General features: G+C 43.8%; 1 protein-coding gene across 1 annotated transcript in view; it reads left to right on the top strand.

The window, feature by feature from the left end:
• The window catches only part of tyw5 (tRNA-yW synthesizing protein 5), a 65,053-nt gene that overhangs the window by 28,362 nt on the left and 16,929 nt on the right, over positions 1-19,762 (top strand). Inside the window, exons 3-5 of the mRNA XM_068034603.1 lie at positions 47-116; positions 2,421-2,465; positions 14,547-14,684. Of these exons, the coding sequence (XP_067890704.1) occupies positions 47-116; positions 2,421-2,465; positions 14,547-14,684 (253 nt within the window). The remainder of the gene's footprint in view (positions 1-46; positions 117-2,420; positions 2,466-14,546; positions 14,685-19,762) is intronic.

The following is a 19,762-nucleotide window of genomic DNA, read 5'->3' as shown; positions in this document are numbered from 1 at the left end:
TGTATTTTTAAAATCTAGTTTAATTGTATTTGTTTCTTGTTTGCAGAACTTTACCATTTGATGTGTTTGTGAAGCGTGCAGCAGAGACAGCACATGCAGAATATTTCATATCTGAGGTATTAATTCAACCTTTCCTAAAACTTGTACTGAAATAAACTGTCTTTTTTTGCAATTGCTTGCTGCAATTGGGAAGATATTGGTACCTTTCTTGCTTTGTTACCTTCAGCAATAACAAGGTTGGGCATGGCAGCATCAGACAGGTGGGTGAAAGTCAACGAAATGTGCTGACAATGAAACAGGAAGGTATAATTGATGGTAACAAAAGTCACTAGTAAATTAATCCCTGGCTACAGCAACTTTGTAGTTTATATTGTTTGTCATTGAACATAACTGGTTAAATGTGCAAGAATATTTTCTCTTGACATTAACAAAAGGGAAATCAACATCACTGCAGGAAATTGCATCAGCCAGGACTTGGATATCAATGGGGAAGACAAGGTGCACCCCTGCCCCTGCCCACTATAATGTTCAACTGTCAGCCACTTGTTTTTCATATGAAAAATGGGCAGTTGGCAGTGGAAAATAACCCCTGAAAAGTCTAAAGGGGTATGGTAGTTACAAGTGCAAAGACATCACAATCGTACCTCATCAGTGCTCAAGGAAGGGCTCTTTCCTGAAACAGGGCGGCACAGTGGCGCAGTGGTTAGCACCGCAGCCTCACAGCTCCAGCGACCCGGGTTCAATTCTGGGTACTGCCTGTGTGGAGTTTGCAAGTTCTCCCTGTGTCTGCGTGGGTTTCCTCCGGATGCTCTGGTTTCCTCCCACAGCCAAAAGACTTGCAGGTTGATAGGTAAATTGGCCATTATAAATTGCCCCTAGTATAGGTAGGTGGTAGGGAAATATAGGGACAGGTGAGGATGTGGTAGGAATTAGTGGTATGGGAATATGTGGTATGGGATTAGTGTAGGATTAGTATAAATGGGTTGTTAATGGTCGGCACAGACTTGGTGGGCCCAAGGGCCTGTTTCAGTGCTGTATCTCGAAATCTAAAGGAGGCACCTCACACTTACTTCAACACTCGATGACACTCGAGGTTGAATCCACCCAACATCTAATGGTAGAAACAGTTAACCAGCAACATACAGCTGTGACTGAATCACAGTCAACAGAAGCATCAGGCACTGGGCCTAATAACCCAGAGGAAATAGGAGGTGGTAGAAGATTTCGATGACTTAATAGAGAAAAAAAACTAACTAAAAGAAATGATTCTTTTCTCAATAAATCCAAAGAGGGCATACAGTGTTAACTTTCACTTTAGGAAAACAAAAATAATGATATATGAATTCACGAGTTGGATGTGTTTGCTGTAATATGGATTGGATGAAGAGCAGCTTTATATTTATTAATTGCATGTGCAGTGTAGTTAATCTTTGCTTCACCGATATCTTGTGTTGAGTAGTGCTTAATATGTCTTCTTGGAGTTCTTTATTAAACCTATTTAACTGAAGGAACATGAACTTGACTGATGTTTCATCCACATTGGAGACCTCTATAATCAGACATGCTATCTACCTCGTCTCCATATTCTTCCTTGTTGTTTCTTCTCTCCTGAAAATTTATGCAGGGATATGAATGGCGTAAGGATGGAGGCAAGAAGCCATTCTTATCTGAACAGTGAATGTTGGTGGACAATTCAACCATGTTGGCTTATCACAATCAAACCCAAACATTCTCATCAGGGAGCCATACAAGTGTCCTTTGAGTAGTAAGCATAAGCAGGAATGCTTTTTTTTTCTGCATAATCCCGAAACACTTGAGGCCAACTGTACCATCTCCACAGAAACCCTAGCTGAGATCTGTTAGGACAGACTAGAGATTCTAGCCTACATTGCTCAGCACCTCACCATGTGGTAGAGTTACCCACTGAGCCACAAGAGAACTGTTAAGGTCGATAATTGAAAAATGACAAAACTGCAAAGTAAACTCAAATCTGTAATGATCTTTATCGAGAATTGTATGCAAAAGTTATTTAAGTACCAGAGAGAAAAAAACGCCATTATCTTATTTTCCAGATGTTTTATGGTTTGTTGTGTGTTCATTTGTATAATGATGATCATCTGCATAATATTTTAATTTTCGTGCTTCATTAAACTTGAAGTTAAAGTTAAAGTAAGTTTGGTTTAATGTCTTCAGGGATTTGTTCTACACCCATTTGCTCCATGCACAAGCCTATATATTTTTTAATGTTTCTTTGGGAACTCTACAGGGAGCAGTCATGCAAAGGGCAAGACTGTAGAGCAGCTTATTCCAGAACTTATAAATAACATTGCTTGTATGAAACTTTAATGACTCCTGTAAACTTGCACAGATTTATCAACTGAGTGCCCTTATGACTAATGTAATGATTGTTTTATGTTCAGGATGAAAAGTATTACTTGCGGGCACTAGGAGTAGACCCACGGAAGGTGAGTGACTAAACAGTCAAATCTTTCACAAGCTGCAGCTCCTAAATCACCACCCTTGCATATTTTTTTCTAGTTTTCTCTCCTGCTGACATGAAGTCACTGACATGTTGGGTTTTATTCAATGGGCACTGGGATGTATCCTTCATTATCTTGCACAAGTGACCATGCTGTCAGCTTAGACAATCAGTGCTTGGGGGTTATTTGACCATGAAGAGCATCGCAGCCAGGTCTGACCCCATCCTTGCTGACCTTTCACCCATGCACAATATCGAACTGATGTCACTGGATAGTGAGCAGTGCTGACTTTTTTCACTCTGGGGACACTGAGGGGAGTTGTGGAGCCTGTACCATCACCCACCCAGCTGTGAGCCATTTACCACACAGACCGAGGATTGTAGCTGTGACCTTCTGAGTCTGCTTATCCAATGAGTCGACAGGGCATCGTTTGCTAGAGGGCCTTAACTAAAAAAACTAACTGTCAGTCAGAAATTACTTATACTATTCAGTTTTGATCACATGCTGTTAAATAGGCTCGTTTTAAGGTTGATTTAAATATTTGTAATATGGCTTCTGTGCTCTGCAGATAATTAGCATTTCTTTGAATCAAGATCAAATGCAGTAATTAGACTATACAGTTAGTAAGCTCTTAAATGTCAGAGGTAATTAATCTGTGTTATTAAAAGATGCATGAACACAAAGGAAATACAGAAATATGGACTTTAGGTCTTGTGTTTGATGTTAATAATACACTTCTCAATAGGGAACATTTTGTAATTATTAGGACATTCCAAAGCAACAGCTTTATCACAGTACTAGTTTATTGCGAAGTTTCAAATATGATATTTATATTGGCAAAAAACTTGGAAATACTTTAAAGATTGAATGTTACTTTATTTACTGACCTGCAAAATTACATTTAAGAAACCTTAGCAATTGTAAAGGATCTAATAGCCAGAAAAAATTAACAAAGGTTTTTTTTATATATGCCTGAATAAAATGAAATCCATAACATTGAAATGTGTGTTTTCTGTGGAAAACTGAACTTTGGCCTAAGGTATGGATTGCATTCTAGAATATGTCTGGCCTGACTAACACTTTTAATAAAATATACTGGAGGAAAATTTACCTCTTTTTTTTCCCCAAGAACAAAAATTATTAAAAAGGGAGCATTAAAGGTAATTGTCCCAAAATGCCCAGGTTGTGGAAGGGTGTAAGTTGGGATTTGTTTGGTTGTAAGGGCATTAATTTGAGGCAAATCCACCTCTTGCTGCTCAGAAGTGCCGCATTGTAAAGGCCAACACCAATAGCTTGTATTTATGTAGCACCTTTAACATAATAAAATGTCCCAAGACACTTCATAGGGGTATTATACAACAAAATATGATACTGAGCCACATAAAGAGATATTAGGACAGATGACCAAAACCTTGGTCAAAGAGGTAGGTTTTACGGAGCATCTTAAGGGAGGAAAGAGAAGTAGAGAGGTGGAGAGGTTTGGGAAGGAAACTCCAGAGCTTAGAGCCCTGGCTTCCAAAGGCACAGCCATCAATGATGGAGCAATGAAAATAGGGGATGCTCAAGAGGCCAAAATTAGTGGAGCACAGATTTCTCGGAAGGTTGTGGGGCTGGAGGAGATTACAGAGATAGGGAGGGCTGAGGCCATGGAGGAATTTGAAAACAAAGATGCTAGTTGTAAAATTTAGGCATTGCTTAAGTGGGGAGCCAGTGTAGGTCAGCGAGCGCAGGGATGATGGGTGAGTGGGACATGGTGCGAGATAGGGCACAGGCAGCAGAGTTATGGATGATGTCAAGTTTAAAGAGGGTAGAATGTGGGAGGCTGGCCAAGAGTACATTAGAACAGTCAAGTCTAGAGGTAACTAAGGCATGGATGAGGGTTTCAGCAGAGGTGGATGTAGGCCTTAGCCTTGGATCTTCGTGACGGTGTGGATACGTGGTTGAAAGCTCATCTCGGGGTCAGATATGACACCAAGGTTATGGACAGTCTGGTTCAGCCTCAGACAGTTGTCAGGGAGAGGGATGGAGTGGACGGCTGGGGATATTGAGTTGGAGGAAATTTCTGCCCATCCAGCACTGGATGTTGGACAAGCAGTCTGACAATTTAGAGACAGTGAAAGGATTGAAAGCAGTGGTGATGAGGTAGAGCTGGGTGTTGTCAGCATATATGTGTAAGCGGACATCGTGCTTTTTGATGATGTCACCGAGGGGCAAATGTAGATGAGAAATAGGAATGGCCAAGGTTAGATCCCTGGGGGATTGCAGAGGAAACTGCAGGAGTGGAAAGAGAGGCCTTGCAAGTGATTCTCTGGCTACATTAGATTAGAATGGAACCAGGTGAGTGCAGTTCCACCCAGATGGATAAGCTTTGGAGTGGTCATTTGTGTCAAAGGCTGCAGATGGGATGAGGAAGGATAGTTTACCATTGTCACAGTCACATAGCTCACACCTGTGAGGAACCCTCGCATTGCAGAAGAGGAGAGATAAAACACGTGCCACGGCTCCACCCGAGCAACCACTGAGCAGGCCTTTGGGCTGCTGAAGATATGGCATTCCGTTGCCTGGATCGATCTATGGGACCCTGCAGTATGTCCCACCAAGAGTTTCACATGTTGGTGTGGTCTGCTGTGCTCTGTTCAATCTAGCACTGCAGAGGGGAGAGGCCTTGTGTGATGAGGAGATGATTGAACAAAACTCCTTCACTGACGAGGAAGAAGCAGAGGAGGGAGGTGAGCAAGCAGCACTGGATGTTGATGCCCTTGCAGTGGAGACCAGAATTGAGCAACGGGCCAAGGAGACAAAAGAAAATCTCATGCATACCTGCTTCCAGCCACCATGATGGCCACTCAGAGCAATAAAGACTCACTTCAATGCATGCAGTCTGTCACCTCCTTTCTATTTGTTTTCTATGCTGAGCGCCCAGCTGAACCACTTGTTATGCCCAATGGGAGATCGTGTTCAAATGAGGCATCCACTCGGGGAAGGGGGAAGTCAGCAGCTCCCAATTAATGCATAATAGAATAATCACTTTTGCACAATTAAGGTTAATAGCTTGAACAAAAGAACTTTAGATGATGCAGCATGTGTCAAATTTCAACTACCCCTAAACCCCCAAGTGTTTTTATGTGGTTTTCTTTATATATTTGAGTGCTTCTACAAGTTGCGAACCCATCGCTAGCAGCTGGGCTGGAGGCAGGCTGCTGATCGGGCTGCCCCTTGGCATGTGATGACTTTCGCGGCTGTCCTCTGGCTGCCTGAGGCCTGGAGGACTCCAGCTGACTGAAGGTTTCCTGCAGAGGTGCAGGAGTCTCCTCAGGTGACATGGTTGCTGGAGCTGGGCTCAGTGGTGGAGGAGTTGAGGTGCTGGTGTCCACACTTGGAGCGTCCTGAGGGGAGCCCCCAGCTGTGGAGGTCAGCCTCTCTTCCTCCCTTTCAAGGCTTACTTGAGCCTCCCTGCTGACCAGAAAGGAACGAGGCTCTGGAGAAGACTCAAGGCGCCTCGTCCTTCTCTCACCTTGCCACTGTTGTGTTGAGCTCATGGCCAAGGTGATGGTATGCAGGTCTGCAGACATTTGTGGAATTGGGCTCTCCATGAAGGTCACCAACCTCTCGATGGAGGAAGCCATGCACTCACACGCCTGAGACATGTCAGCAGTCATGGCAGGATGGGTTCCTCCATCGTCCGCTCATGGCTGCACATTGCCTCTGGCATCTCCATCAGGTGTTGCCTTATCTCTCTCTGCAACTCTAGCATGCCCTGTGCTGTCGCCACCAGGGTCTCGTCATTAGCCTGGGGCTCAGCTTAGGCCTGGCCACCCATAGTCCTCTGCCTGTTAGTGGCCTCAGCTGTCTCAGCCTCAACCAGCTGCTTGGGCACGTGTTTGGTGCTTTTGCCAGCTTGTGACCCTGAATCTACAGCTGAGCGGAAACCCCTGAGGAGAAAATATCTGCGCTGGCGGAAGGTGCAGGAGAGTCATGGGACGGTGTGTGCTCTGACCGCAGTTCCTCCTCAGAGGTTGATGGCTATCCTGCTTCTGCTTGAATCTGCTGCTGACGCTGACCTGAATGACAGAACAAAAATATGTCTAGGTTAGGCTGTGCAGATCTCGTCATGCCAACTATACGTGATGTGGGTCTCCAGAAATGGTGTATGTGGATGAAATCGAATCCTTACTTGTGTGCGGAGACTCCAGTCTCTCCATCTGATATGGAGCAGCCGCCCTGCGTCCCTGCTAATTCTAGTGCTTCACCTTCTGCTGTGGAGAGAGGTTGAAGATCTGCAATGCCTCTGCCATTCTAGGCTGTCTCCCTGCTGTTATGGGCCCTCTTGGCCTGCAAGTGGAAAGAGGGAGATAGCCAGATGTCGCAGATAAATCAACATTACAGTTCTGCTGGTGTCGGTCCATTGTCCACTACTAGGGCATCCGATATAGCTTATTCTCTCGTCAGCTGTCAGAGTTAATGAGGCTGAGCTGTTAAAGACGATGACCTGTGGCTGAGATGCAGCCATGCATCAATCAGGATGAGGTTATGCCTAGCCCCTCTGGCAGTGCAATTGTAGTGCCTCCCTTCCCAAAACCCACTTCCTTCTGCATAGCCACTTAGAATCCCTAAAGAATCCCTAAAAAGTGGGAGAATTATGGAGCAGTCACCTTGGCAGAACAAAAGAGGTCATTGGCACTCTGCGGCACTGTACCCAGGTGTGGGGGGTGGAGGGGTGGGGTGCACACCCCATGGCTGCTAGCCTGCTCAGCTATCTTCATCCAGGCTTGATTGGTCAGGTGAGAGGACCTCTTCTTTCTGTCACTGGGGAAGCGGACCTCCCACCTTTCGCTTGCTTCCTGGAGGAGAATCACGAGGAAGATATGACTAAACCATGGGGCCACCCTGTGTCTTGTCTCTGCCATCCTCCCTGGTCTGCGGGGGTGGGTGGGGGGTCCAGATTCACTACCACGTTGGTCTCAGTAGTGAAGAGCAAGTAGCAAGTCAGTCCAAGGCAGCAGTGCTGGCAGTGCTTTAAATATAGTCCCAGCACCTGCTCCTGAGTCATCCGACAGCATTTTCGTGCCCCCGCTGCATGATTGGCCAGAGCCCACGCTTCTATTATGTAAAATAAAAGCAAAATACTGCGGATGCTGGAAATCTGAAACAAAAGCAAGAAATGCTGGATTCACTCAGCAGGTCTGGCAGCATCTGTGGAAAGAGAAGCAGAGTTAACGTTTCGGGTCAGTGACCCGAAGAAGGGTCACTGACCCGAAACGTTAACTCTGCTTCTCTTTCCACAGATGCTGCCAGACCTGCTGAGTGAATCCAGCATTTCTTGTTTTTGCTTCTATTATGTAAAGTGGCCGCCCAAGTGACCAGTTGGAACGGTGTCCACTTCAGGGTCTGCTGCCAGGACTCGTGATGGGCTCACTAAATTCAGCCCTTTAGTGTGCATATCATATACAGAGTGACAAACAGCTGAGTGACTTACTGGTCCTTCCAAAGTAAATGAAGGTGTGCATTTATGCTGCTATTTGTTATCAATAAACCACTATTATCTTGCATGCATGTTCTTAGAGGGAACGTAATGATGAGGCAAAAAGCAGTAATTGTGGCAAAGAGTTACTTTAGATCGTAATATTTAAAGCAAGAGCAGAAGTAGATGGCCTAGTTCTTGTGTATTTTCTTTAGGAATATTTTGTCCCTTTGTTTAAGATTAGATTAGAGATACAGCACTGAAACAGGCCCTTCGGCCCACCGAGTCTGTGCCGAACATCAACCACCCATTTATACTAATCCGACACTAATCCCATATTCCTACCAAACATCCCCACCTGTCCCTATATTTCCCTACCACCTACCTATACTAGTGACAATTTATAATGGCCAATTTACCTATCAACCTGCAAGTCTTTTGGCTTGTGGGAGGAAACCGGAGCACCCGGAGAAAACCCACGCACACACAGGGAGAACTTGCAAACTCCACACAGGCAGTACCCGGAATCGAACCCGGGTCCCTGGTGCTGTGAGGCTGCAGTGCTAACCAATGCGCCACTGTGCTTTTACTGGTCCATTTAAATGTAATATTTATAATATAACTGGAGATTTCAAACAGATCCACAGATGCTTTGTGACTAAGATCACAACACAGTCAGCAAAACTCTGAAATCATACAGCCTGAAGATATGGTGGCCTGGAATTTAGAACATAGAACAAAATACAGCACAGAAAGAGGCCATTCAGCACATTGTGTCTGTGCTGACTGAATAAGCTATACACCCAAACTATTCCCACCTTGCAGCGCCAGGTCCATAGCCCTGCAGGTTACAGCACCTTAGATGCATGTCCAGGTATATTTTAAAAGAATTGAGGGTCTCTGCCTCCACCACTGATCCTGGCAGTGAATTCCAGACACTCACCACACTCTGGGTGAAAAAGTTTCTCCTCATGTCCCCTCTAATCCTTTTACCAATCACCTTAAATCTGTGTCCCCTAGTAACCGACCTTCCCACCAGGGGAAACGGGTCCTTTCTGTCTGCTCTATCCAGGCCCCTCATATTTTGTATACCTCAATCAAGTCACCCCCTCAGCCTCCTCAATTCCAGGGTAAACAACTCCACCATATCCAATCTTTCCTCATAGCTGCAACCCTCAAGCCCTGGCAACATTTTTGTAAATATCCTCTGTACTCCAGAGCAATTATGTCCTTTCTGTAACGTGGTGACCAGAACTGCACGCAATACTCCAGCTGCAGCATAACCAGTGCTCTGTACAGCTCTAGCATCACATCCCTGCTTTTGTACTCTATATCTCGGCCAATAAAGGAAAGCCGCCTTCACCACTCTATCTACCTGTCCTGCCACCTTCAGGGACCAGTGGACATGCACTCCAAGGTCTCTAACTTCTTCTATCCCTCTCAATATCCTCCCGTTTATTGTATATTCCCTCGCTTTATTTGCCCTCCCCAAATGCATTACCTCACACTTCTCCGGATTGAATTCCATTTGCCACTTTTCCGCCCACTCAGCCAAACCATTGATATCATTCTGGAGTCTACGACTCTCCTCCTCACTATTAACTACACGGCCAGTTTTTGTGTCATCAGCAAATTTCCCAATCATGCCTCCCACATTTAAGTCCAAATAATTAATATATACCACAAACAGCAACAGTCCACCACTGGAAACTGCTTTCCATTCACAAAAACATCCGTCGACTACTACCCTTTGTTTCCTGTCACTGAGCCAATTCTGGATCCAATTGGCCACATTACCCTGCATCCCATGGGCTTTCATTTTACTGATCATGCGGGACCTTGTCAAATGTCTTACTAAAATCCATGTAAACCACATCCACTGCACTACCCTCATCAATCCTCCTTGTTACTTCCTCAAAAAACTCAATTAAGTTAGTAAGACATGACCTTCCCTTAACAAATCCATGCTGACTATCCCTGATTAATCCATGCCTTTCTAAGTGGCAGTTTATTCTGTCCCTCAGAATAGATTCTAACAATTTACCCACCACCGAGGTCTGACTGACTGGCCTATAATTACCTGGCTTATCCCTTGCATCCTTTTTAAACAATGGTACAACATTCGCAGACCTCCAATCATCTGGCACCTCGCCTGTATCTAATGAGGGTTTGAAGATGATCCTCAGCGCATCCGCTATTTCCTCCCTGGCATCCTTTAACAGCCTGGGATACAAAACATCCGGTCCTGGCGATTTATCCACTTTCAGGGATATCAGACCCTCAAGCACTTCCTCTCTCATTATGTTTATTGTATCTAATATTTCACACTCCTCCTCTTTAACTACAATGTCTGCATCAACCCTCTCTGTGAAGACAGAGACAAAAAACTGATTAGGAACCCTGCCCACATCTTCTGCATCCACGCATAAGTTCCCCTTTACATCTCTGATTGGCCCTACCCTTTCCTTAGTTATCCTCTTACTCTTAATGTACTGATAAAACATCTTCAGGTTTTCCTTGATTTTATCTGCCAATAATTTTTCATGTCCTCTCTTTGCTTTTCTAATTTCCTTTTTTACTTCACCCCTGCACTTCTATACTTCTCTAGGCTTTCTAAAGTTTTAAGATATATGTGATCATCATAAGTTTTTTTTCTTTTTACTTACCCTGTAAGCTTCTAGATAACCAGGGAGCTCTAGATTTGGCAGTACCACCCTTTATCTTTGTGGGGACATGCCTGCACTGTGTCTGTAGTATCTCGCTCTTGAATGCCTTCCACTGGTTTGCCACTGATTTTCCTTCAAGAAGCTGTATCCAGTCCATTTTCGCCAGGTCACCTCTCAGTTTTGTAAAATTTGCCTTCCCCCAATTTAGAACCTTTGCTCCTCTTTTATCTTTGTCCTTTTCCATGATTATGCTAAAACTAACTGTATTTTTGGTCACTATCTCCAAAATGGTCCCCCACTGTTACTTCATCCACTTACCCAGCTTCATTACCGAAAACTAAATCTAGAATTGCGCCCTCTCTCATTGGGCTTGTTACATGCTGGCTAAAAAAGTTCTCTTGAATGCAGTTCAAAGAATTTTGTCCCCTCTGTGCCCTTCACACTGTTTGTATCCCAGTTGATATTGGGGTAGTTGAAATCCCCAACCATCATCGCCCTAAATTAGATTAGATTAGATTAGAGATACAGCACTGAAACAGGCCCTTCTGTACTCTGAAATTTGCCTACATATTTGTTCCTCTATCTCCCCCTCATTATTTGGGGGTCTATAGTACACTCCCAGTAATGTGGCTGCTCCCTTTTTATTTCTGAGCTCCACCCTGATGGCCTCGTTTGATGATTCATTTAGCATATCATCCCTCCTCAAAGCTGTTATTCATCCCTTGACTAATAATGCTACACCCCCTCCTTTTTATCTCCCTCTCTATCATGCCTGAATACTCTAAATCCAGGGATGTTGAGCTGCCATTTAGCCCTTCCTTAAGCCAAGTTTCCGTTATAGCAACGATATTGTGTTGCCATGTGTCTATCTGTGATCTCAACACTGCCAAATTCCTGTGTTGCACACTTTTTAACCTTTTCTTCTGCTGTCTTTTAGAGTCACTCGCCAATTTTGCTAATATTCTGTAACCTGTTCCCTGCCCTGAAATTGTCATATCTAAGACTGTGCTCAGGTTCCCATCCCCCTACCAAACTAGTTTAAACCATCCCCAACAGCACTTAGCAAACTTTCCTGCAAGGATATTTGGCCCAGTCCTGTTCAGGTGCAGACCATTCGGCTTATACAGGTCCCACCTACCCCAAAACTGGTCCCACTGCCCCAGAAATCTGAAGTTCTCCCTCCTGCACCAATTCTCCAGCCACGCATTCATCTGGTGTATTTTCCTATAACTAAACTCACTAGCACGTGACCTTGGGAGTAATCCGGAGATTATTACCCTTGTTGTCCTGCTTGCTAATCTCTTGAAATGTTCCACTGGAACCAAGGCATAAGAGCGGCATTGTGCCACCTTTTTTCCAAGGAGATTGGCACGTAGCTGATTAACTGTGCTTTTACACTGAAACATTGTTGCGTGTGAATATCCTCAATCATTTGTTGTGCTTCATAGATACATAAGACGAAGGCCTCTGCTGCTCATGCAAAAGACCAGTGCCAGTGAGTTTCCTGGATTTACACCAATAATGCACTACCGTAGATCTATGCTCAAACATTTAAGTGCAGAGCAGCCCAATATCAGCTTAACAGATATAAAAACAGAAAATGCTGGAGATACTCAGCAGGTCTGGCAGTGTCTGTGGAGAGGGAAACAGATTTAACATTTCAGATCGATGACTGGTTCTGATGAAAGGTCATCGACCTGAAACGTTAACTCTGTTTCTCTCTCCACAGATGTAACCAGACCTGCTGAGTATCTCCACCATTTTCAGTTTTTTTTTCAGATTTCCAGAATCTGAAGTATTTTGCTTTGTATCAGCATAACAGATCTCTCGAGTTTGACAGCGATTCACTTTGCACAGTGGCGCAGTGGTTAGCACCACAGCCTCACAGCTCCAGCGACCCAGGTTCAATTCTGGGTACTGCCTCTGTGGAGTTTGCAAGTTCTCCCTGTGTCTGTGTGGGTTTTCGCCTGGTGCTCCGGTTTCCTCCCACAGCCAAAGACTTGCAGGTTGATAGGTAAATTGGCCATTATAAATTGCCCCTAGTGTAGGGTGGTGGTAGGGAAATATAGGGACAGGTGGGGATGTGGTAGGAATATGGGATTAGTGTAGGATTAGTATAAATGGGTGGTTGATGGTTGGCACAGACTTGGTGGGCCGAAGGGCCTGTTTCAGTGCTGTATCTCTACATAAATAAATTTTAAAACAACTAATTCTTACTGAGATCTGCACTATACCTAACCAAATTGTTGTCAGTGGAACCAATATTTTTCAGACCTTCTCCCCACATGTTTAGAAGGACTAAGCAGCCTTATCAATGGACATGCCCCATTCTGCATAATAAAGGGAGGATGAGGAGCAGAAGAGTCAAAAGGCTTTGAGAGTGGAGTACAATGGCAGAAGACAGCCGCCATCTCACTATTACCCCTATGGATGGGTCTTCATTTGCATTTCTTTTATGCCAGTTTTTATGGTCTGGCATAGGCAAATGAGCTCCATCGGAAATTATGGCATAGTTTCCCATCAGTACAGAAACCAGTGTAAATTTCTGCTTAAGTGCGATCCAGGAAATTCCACGTCATACTTTTCATAATGTAATTTTGTAGGTGGGCAAACTACCCGTTCAGGGAAAATATTTAAAAGCACGTTTGGTCAATATTTTAATGTGTACATGTACATGAAATGTAATATTTCAGCATTTTAATCCTTAAACAGCTCGATGGAATCATTATCATGAACGTGATCCAAAGTGATAAGTAATCTTATCCAGATTGTCAGGTCGATGAAGTGTCTACACCAGTAACATTAACCCTTAATTCCTTCTTCTCAGCTGTTGATGGACATGCCTTGTATTTCCAGCATTTTCTATTTTATTTTAAATAAACGCAAATCTGCACATTTTTTAAATTACACTTGTTTATAGGGTTACAAAATGCATTATATTTGAAATTGATATCCATGAATAAAAATAGAATAAAATGGCACATACATTATTGGGTGAAGTACTATAAGAGACTGGCTGAGTATTCAGTATTCTGATTGTCTATCATATTATGTACAAAGATCAGGGACAAATTAATGCATGGAACACCTGTATCCAGTAGGCCCCCTGCCAGAAACCCCATGCAAATATTTTTCACTTGAGTGTAGTATATTGTGATATGATGTACTTTGTTATTGATACAGAGTGTAAACTTTCTATTGGCCTATATCTTCATGCATTTGATTGTATGTTTATGATTTAATGGATCAAAGGTGGTGGGCTGTGGAGGTGATGCAGAGGAGCCCTGAATGTTCATGATCCTATGGCTGGCTGCAAGAATTCTTAATCTCGCTCTTCAAAGATTACTGTAATATGCAAATTCCCATTGAAGCCAAAAGGGTCAAGTAAAATTAAAGAAAATTGAGGGGAGGAGAAATTCTAATGAGCAATGTTACCTTTAGAACATTTAACAACTTGTGTCAAATTTGCCACTTCACTAATTTATCAGGAGTGTTTACGACTTGTGCTAAATCACTCTCTCTACTACTTTTAACAGAGGTGAGGACAAATTTATAGAGGTGTTAACCTACTCAAAACAAATGGATTAACGCTGCTGTGAAAATAGCTATGAGAGGAATTTATTAAGTGCTCATCAGATAACTGCCATCCAGGCTTTGATACAGAACAATTGATTTTTAATCGTAAATGCTTACTCTACACCCATAGAATAGGAATGTTTAAAAGGCTGACACGTGTATTGTTTAGTTACCTGATCCCATGACTTCCTGGGAAGTGTCTAACATGTACAACAGCTTAATTGTGTGGTATAAATTAGCAAATCCTGATACTTTCACTATCATATCTTACTGTAGCTGTTTATCCAAAGCTAATTATATTCCTATTAGTTTGTGTAGCAAAGAAATAGCTGACAGTATTTTTCTTTGCTGATTTAAAAACAGGATATTGCCGATATCACAAAACAGTTTCCATCTCTGGCTGAGGACATCAACATCCCAGAGTTCTTTGAGAAGAATCAGTTTTTCTCCAGTGTTTTTCGAATCAGCTCGCCAGGCCTGCAGCTCTGGACTCATTATGATGTACGTAACATGACTAATATTGTAGTGCTTTTTTCTGGTTTACATGTTGATGCAGTAGATATTTGCTTACCTGACATTTGTTGGAGCATGCATTAATACAATGAATCTGATGACGTTGTTGTACTTGTTAGACACTTCCCAGGATGAGGCTGTTTTCTTCGTGAAAGTCATGGGGTCAGGTAACTAAACATTACTCATGTCAGCCTTTTCCTAGTTCTGTATGGTACATTTGTCAAAATCAAATGTTTAACCTTAATTTATACATTATCCAGACTGGTTTTTAAAAAATCACCATTACGCGTGTATGAAAGCTTAATGTCACCTCAGTTAAAGAAAGAATTTGCGTTTAACCTTTTATGCCCTCAATGTCTCAAAGCACCTCACGTAGGAACATAAGAAATAGGATCAAGAGTAGGCCATTCAACCCCTCGAGGCTGCTCTGCCATTCAACTGGATCATGGCTGATCTTCTACCTCAACACATTGTCCCACACTATCCCTATATCCCTTGATGCCTTTAATATCTATCAATTTCTGTCTTGAATATACCCGATGAGCCTTCACCGTCCTCTGGGGTAGAGAAAATGCCAAAGATTCACCACCCTCTGAGTGAAGAAATTCCTCCTCATCTCAGTCCTAAATGGCATACCCCTTATTAGACTGTGTCTCCTGTTCCAAGACCCCACCAGCCAGGGGAAACATCCTTCCTACAGCTACCCTGTCAAGCCCTGTAATAATTTTGTATGTTTCAATGAGATCAGCTCTCATTCTTCTAAATGCTAGAGAATACAGGCCCAGCCTCCTCAATCCCTCCTCATAGGACAATCCTGCCATCCCAAGAATCAGTCTGGTGAACCTTTGTTGCACTCCCTCTATGGCAAGTATATCCTTTCTTAGGTAAGGAGACCAGAACTGTACACAATACTCCAGGTGTGGTCTCACCAAGGCTCCATACGTTTGCCGCAAGATATCTTTACTCCTGTACTAAACTCCTCTTGCAATGAAGGCCAACATACCATTTGCCTTCCTAATTGCTTTCTGCACCTGCATGTTAGCTTTCAGTGACTCATGAACAAGGACACGCAGGTCCCTTTGGACATCAACATTTCCCAATCTCTCACCATTTAAGAAATTCTCTGCATTTCTGTTTTTCCGACCAAAGTGGATAACCTCACATTTTTCCACATTATATTCCATCTGCCATGTTCTTGCCCACTCACTTAGCCAGTCTAAATCCTGTTAAAGCCTCTTTACATCCTCCTCAAACTCACATTCCCACCTAGTTTTGTGTCATCAGCAAACTTGGAAATATTACATTTGGTCCCCACATCCAAATCATTGATATAGATTGTGAATAGCTGGGGCCCAAGCACTGATCCTTGCAGTACCCCACTAGTCATAGCCTGCCAACCTGAGAATGACCTATTTATTCCTACTGTCTGTTTTCTGTCCGTCAACCAATTCTCAATTCATGCCTATATATTACCCCCAATCACGTGCTCTAATTTTGTTTACTAAACTCTTGTGTGGGACCTTATCGAAAGCCAATGTACTTTTAAGGCCCCACAGACAGCAATGAGATAAATTACCGGTGATTAGAACCACAGTACCATAAAAAAGTTACGGCACAGAAAGAGGCCATTCAGCCCATCGTGTCTGCGCCGGCTGAAAAAAACTTGCTGCCCTATCTGATTCCACCTTCCAGCACCTGTTCCGTAGCCTTGCAAGTTATAGCACTTCAGGTGCAGCTCCTGGTACCTTTTAAAAGAGTTGAGATTTTCTGCCACCACCACCGATCCGGGAAGTGAATTCCAGATACACATCACCCTCTGGGTGAAAATGTTTTTCCTCATGTCCCCTCTAATCCTTCTACCAATCACCTTATATCTGTTCCTCCTGGTAATTGACCTCTCCACTAGTGGAAACAGGTCCTTCCTGTCTACTCTATCTAGGCCCCTCATATTTTGGACACCCCTATTAAGTCACCCCTCAGCCTCCTCTGTTCTAAGGAAAACAACCCTTGCCTATCCAATCTTTCCTCATTGCTGTAATTTTCCAGCCCTTGCAACATTCTTGTAAATATCCTCTGTATTCTCTCCAGAGCAATTATGTCCTTCCTGTAATGCAGTGACCAGAGCTGAACGCAATATTCCAGCTGTGGCCTAACCAGTGTTTTATACAGTTCCAGCATTACATCCCTGCTTTTGTATTCTATATCTCGGCCAATAAAGGAAAGCATTCCATTTGCCTTCTTCACCATTTTATCAACCTGTCCTACCACCTTCCGGGACCTATGGACATGCACTCCAAGGTCTCTCACTTCCTCTACCCCTCTCAATATCCTCTTGTTTATTGTGTATTCCCTTGCTTTGTTTGCCCTCCCCAAATGCATTACCTCACATTTCTCCGAATTGAATTCCATTTGCCACTTTTCCGCCCATTCAACCAAACCATTGATATCATTCTGGAGTCTACAGCTATCCTCTTCACAATCGATTACACGGTAATTTTTGTGTCATCTGCAAATTTTCTAATCACGCCTCCCACATTTGAGTCCAAATCATTAATATACACCACAAACAGCAAGGAACACAACACTGAGCCCTGTGGAGTGCCACTGGAAACCGCCTTCCATTCGCAAAAACATCCATCAACCATTACCTTTTGTTTCCTGTCACTGAGCCAATTTTGGATCAGCCTTATCTTTCGCACTGATGTGCTGGGCTGCCCCATCATTGAGGATGGGGATATTTTTGGAGCCACCTCCTCTAGTTAGTTGTTTAATTGTCCACCACCATTCACGGCTGGATGTGGCAGGACTGCAGAGCTTAGATCTGATCCGTTGGTTATGGGATCGCTTAGCTCTGTCTATCGTATGCTGCTTACGCAGTTTGGCATGCAAGTAGTCTTGGGATGTAGCTTCACCAGGTTGACACCTCATTTTGAGGTATGCCTGGTGCTGCTCCTGGCATGCCCTCCTGCACTCTTCATTGAACCAGGGTTGGTCTCCTGGCTTGATGGTAATGGTAGAGTGGGGGATATGCCAGACCATGAGGTTACAGATTGTGGTTGAGTATAATTCTGCTGCTGCTGATGGCCCACAGCGTCTCATGGATGCCCAGTTTTGCATTGCTAGATCTGTTCGAAATCTATCCCATTTAGCACGGTGATAGTGCCACACAACACGATGGACGGTATCCTCAATGTGAAGGTGGGACTTCGTCTCCACAAGGACTGTGCGGTGGTCACTCCTACCAATACTGTCATGGACAGAAGCATCTGCGGCAGGCAGATTGGTGAGGACGAGGTCAAGTATCTTTTTCCCTCGTGTTGGTTCCCCCACCACCTGCCGCAGACTCAGCCTAGCAGCTATGTCCTTTAGGACTCGGCCAGCTCGGTCAGTAGTGGTGCTACCGAGCCACTTTTGGTGATGGACATTGAAGTCCCCCACCCAGAGTACATTTTGTGCCCTTGCCACCCTCAGTGCTTCCTCCAAGTGGTGTTCAACATTGAGGAGTACTGAGTCATCAGCTGAGGGAGGGCGGTAGGTGGTAATCAATAGCAGGTTACCTTGCCCATGTTTGACCTGATGCCATGAGACTTCATGGGGTCCGGAGTCGATGTTGAGGACTCCCAGGGCAACTCCCTCCCTACTGTATACCACTGTGCCACCACCTCTGGTGGGTCTGTCCTGCCGGTGGGACAGGACATACCCGGGGATGGTGATGGCAGTGTCTGGGACATTGTCTGTAAGGTCTGATTCCGTGAGTATGACTATGTCAGGCTGTTGCTTGACTCGTCTGTGGGACAGCTCTCCCAACTTTGGCAGAAGCCCCCAAATGTTAGTAAGGAGGACTTTGCAGGGTCGACAGGGCTGGGTTTGCCGTTGTCGTTTCCGATGCCTCGGTCGATGCCGGGTGATCTGTCCGGTTTCATTCCTTTTTATTGACTTTGTAGCGGTTAGGTACAACTGAGTGGCTTGCTAGGCCTTTTCAGAGGGCATGTAAGAGTTAACCACATTGCTGTGGGTCTGGAGTCACATGTAGGCCAGACCAGGTAAGGACAGCAGATTTCCTTCCCGAAAGGACATTAGTGAACCAGATGGGTTTTTACAACAATCGACAATGGTTTTATGGCTATCGTTAGACTAGCTTTGTATTCCAGATTTATTAATTAAATTCAAATTCCACCTTCTGCTGGAACCCATGTCCCCAGAGAAATACCCTGGGTATCTGGGTTACTCGTCCAGTGATAATACCACTACGCCACCGCCTACGACTCAACCAGGAGTGGGGCTCACATCCTTCTGACTGAAGCAAGAATGCTACACTGAGTCAAGCTTATCCTTTAAAATGGTAGTATTTACAAATAGATGTTTAGTACAGTAAAAGGAGCAATAGAATGTTGACCATCCAGCAGTGCTAGGTCTTTGACCAAGGTGTGGAGGTGGAATGCTTTGACAAGTGCAGATTTTGACTTAGACATGAAAAAAAGTTTACAGTCTTAGTGGCACCCCCTAGAATACCCAGTACATTGGATTAGTTGTACTTCCTGATTCCCATAGCCAGTGTGCTTAATCAGTGGTTGAAGGCCTAAAAGAACATCAGCACAGATTTCCTTCCTAGCTTATAATCTGGAGAGGATATCAGACTGAGTTAGGAAGCAATTGTCTACCTTGAATCAGCCCTTGGTGATACCTAGTCTTTTCACAGACTTCACATGCTGACTTAGTAAAACTAAGTTTTCCTGACTTAGGTCATTACTGATGACAGTTAAGAGTGAGGGGGGCTTCCACTCAGTCTCAAATGTCGCATCTCCTCAGGGTTTTTGCACAGAACTGTAGTCCTGCCCTTCTAACAGAATTTTATAAAATAAACTGCATGTGGCAAAGATAAAAGGGGTTAAGTAGTTTACTTTGAAAATGCTTCCCCCTACAGCATTACTTGCTATTAATGTGTACTCATTATGTCCAGATTAGGCTGGGAAACTTGGTGTAATATTATTTGTGGTCATGCATTAGATTCCATGTTCAATATTTTTATGATAATGCTGTTAAAATTAGGAAACCAGTAATAGGAA

Source organism: Heterodontus francisci, chromosome 7 (assembly GCF_036365525.1).
Source record: "Heterodontus francisci isolate sHetFra1 chromosome 7, sHetFra1.hap1, whole genome shotgun sequence".
Taxonomy (NCBI): Eukaryota; Metazoa; Chordata; class Chondrichthyes; order Heterodontiformes; family Heterodontidae; genus Heterodontus; species Heterodontus francisci.
The sequence above is the reverse complement of the archived record's forward strand: the minus strand, read 5'-3'. Positions and strand labels throughout refer to the sequence as shown.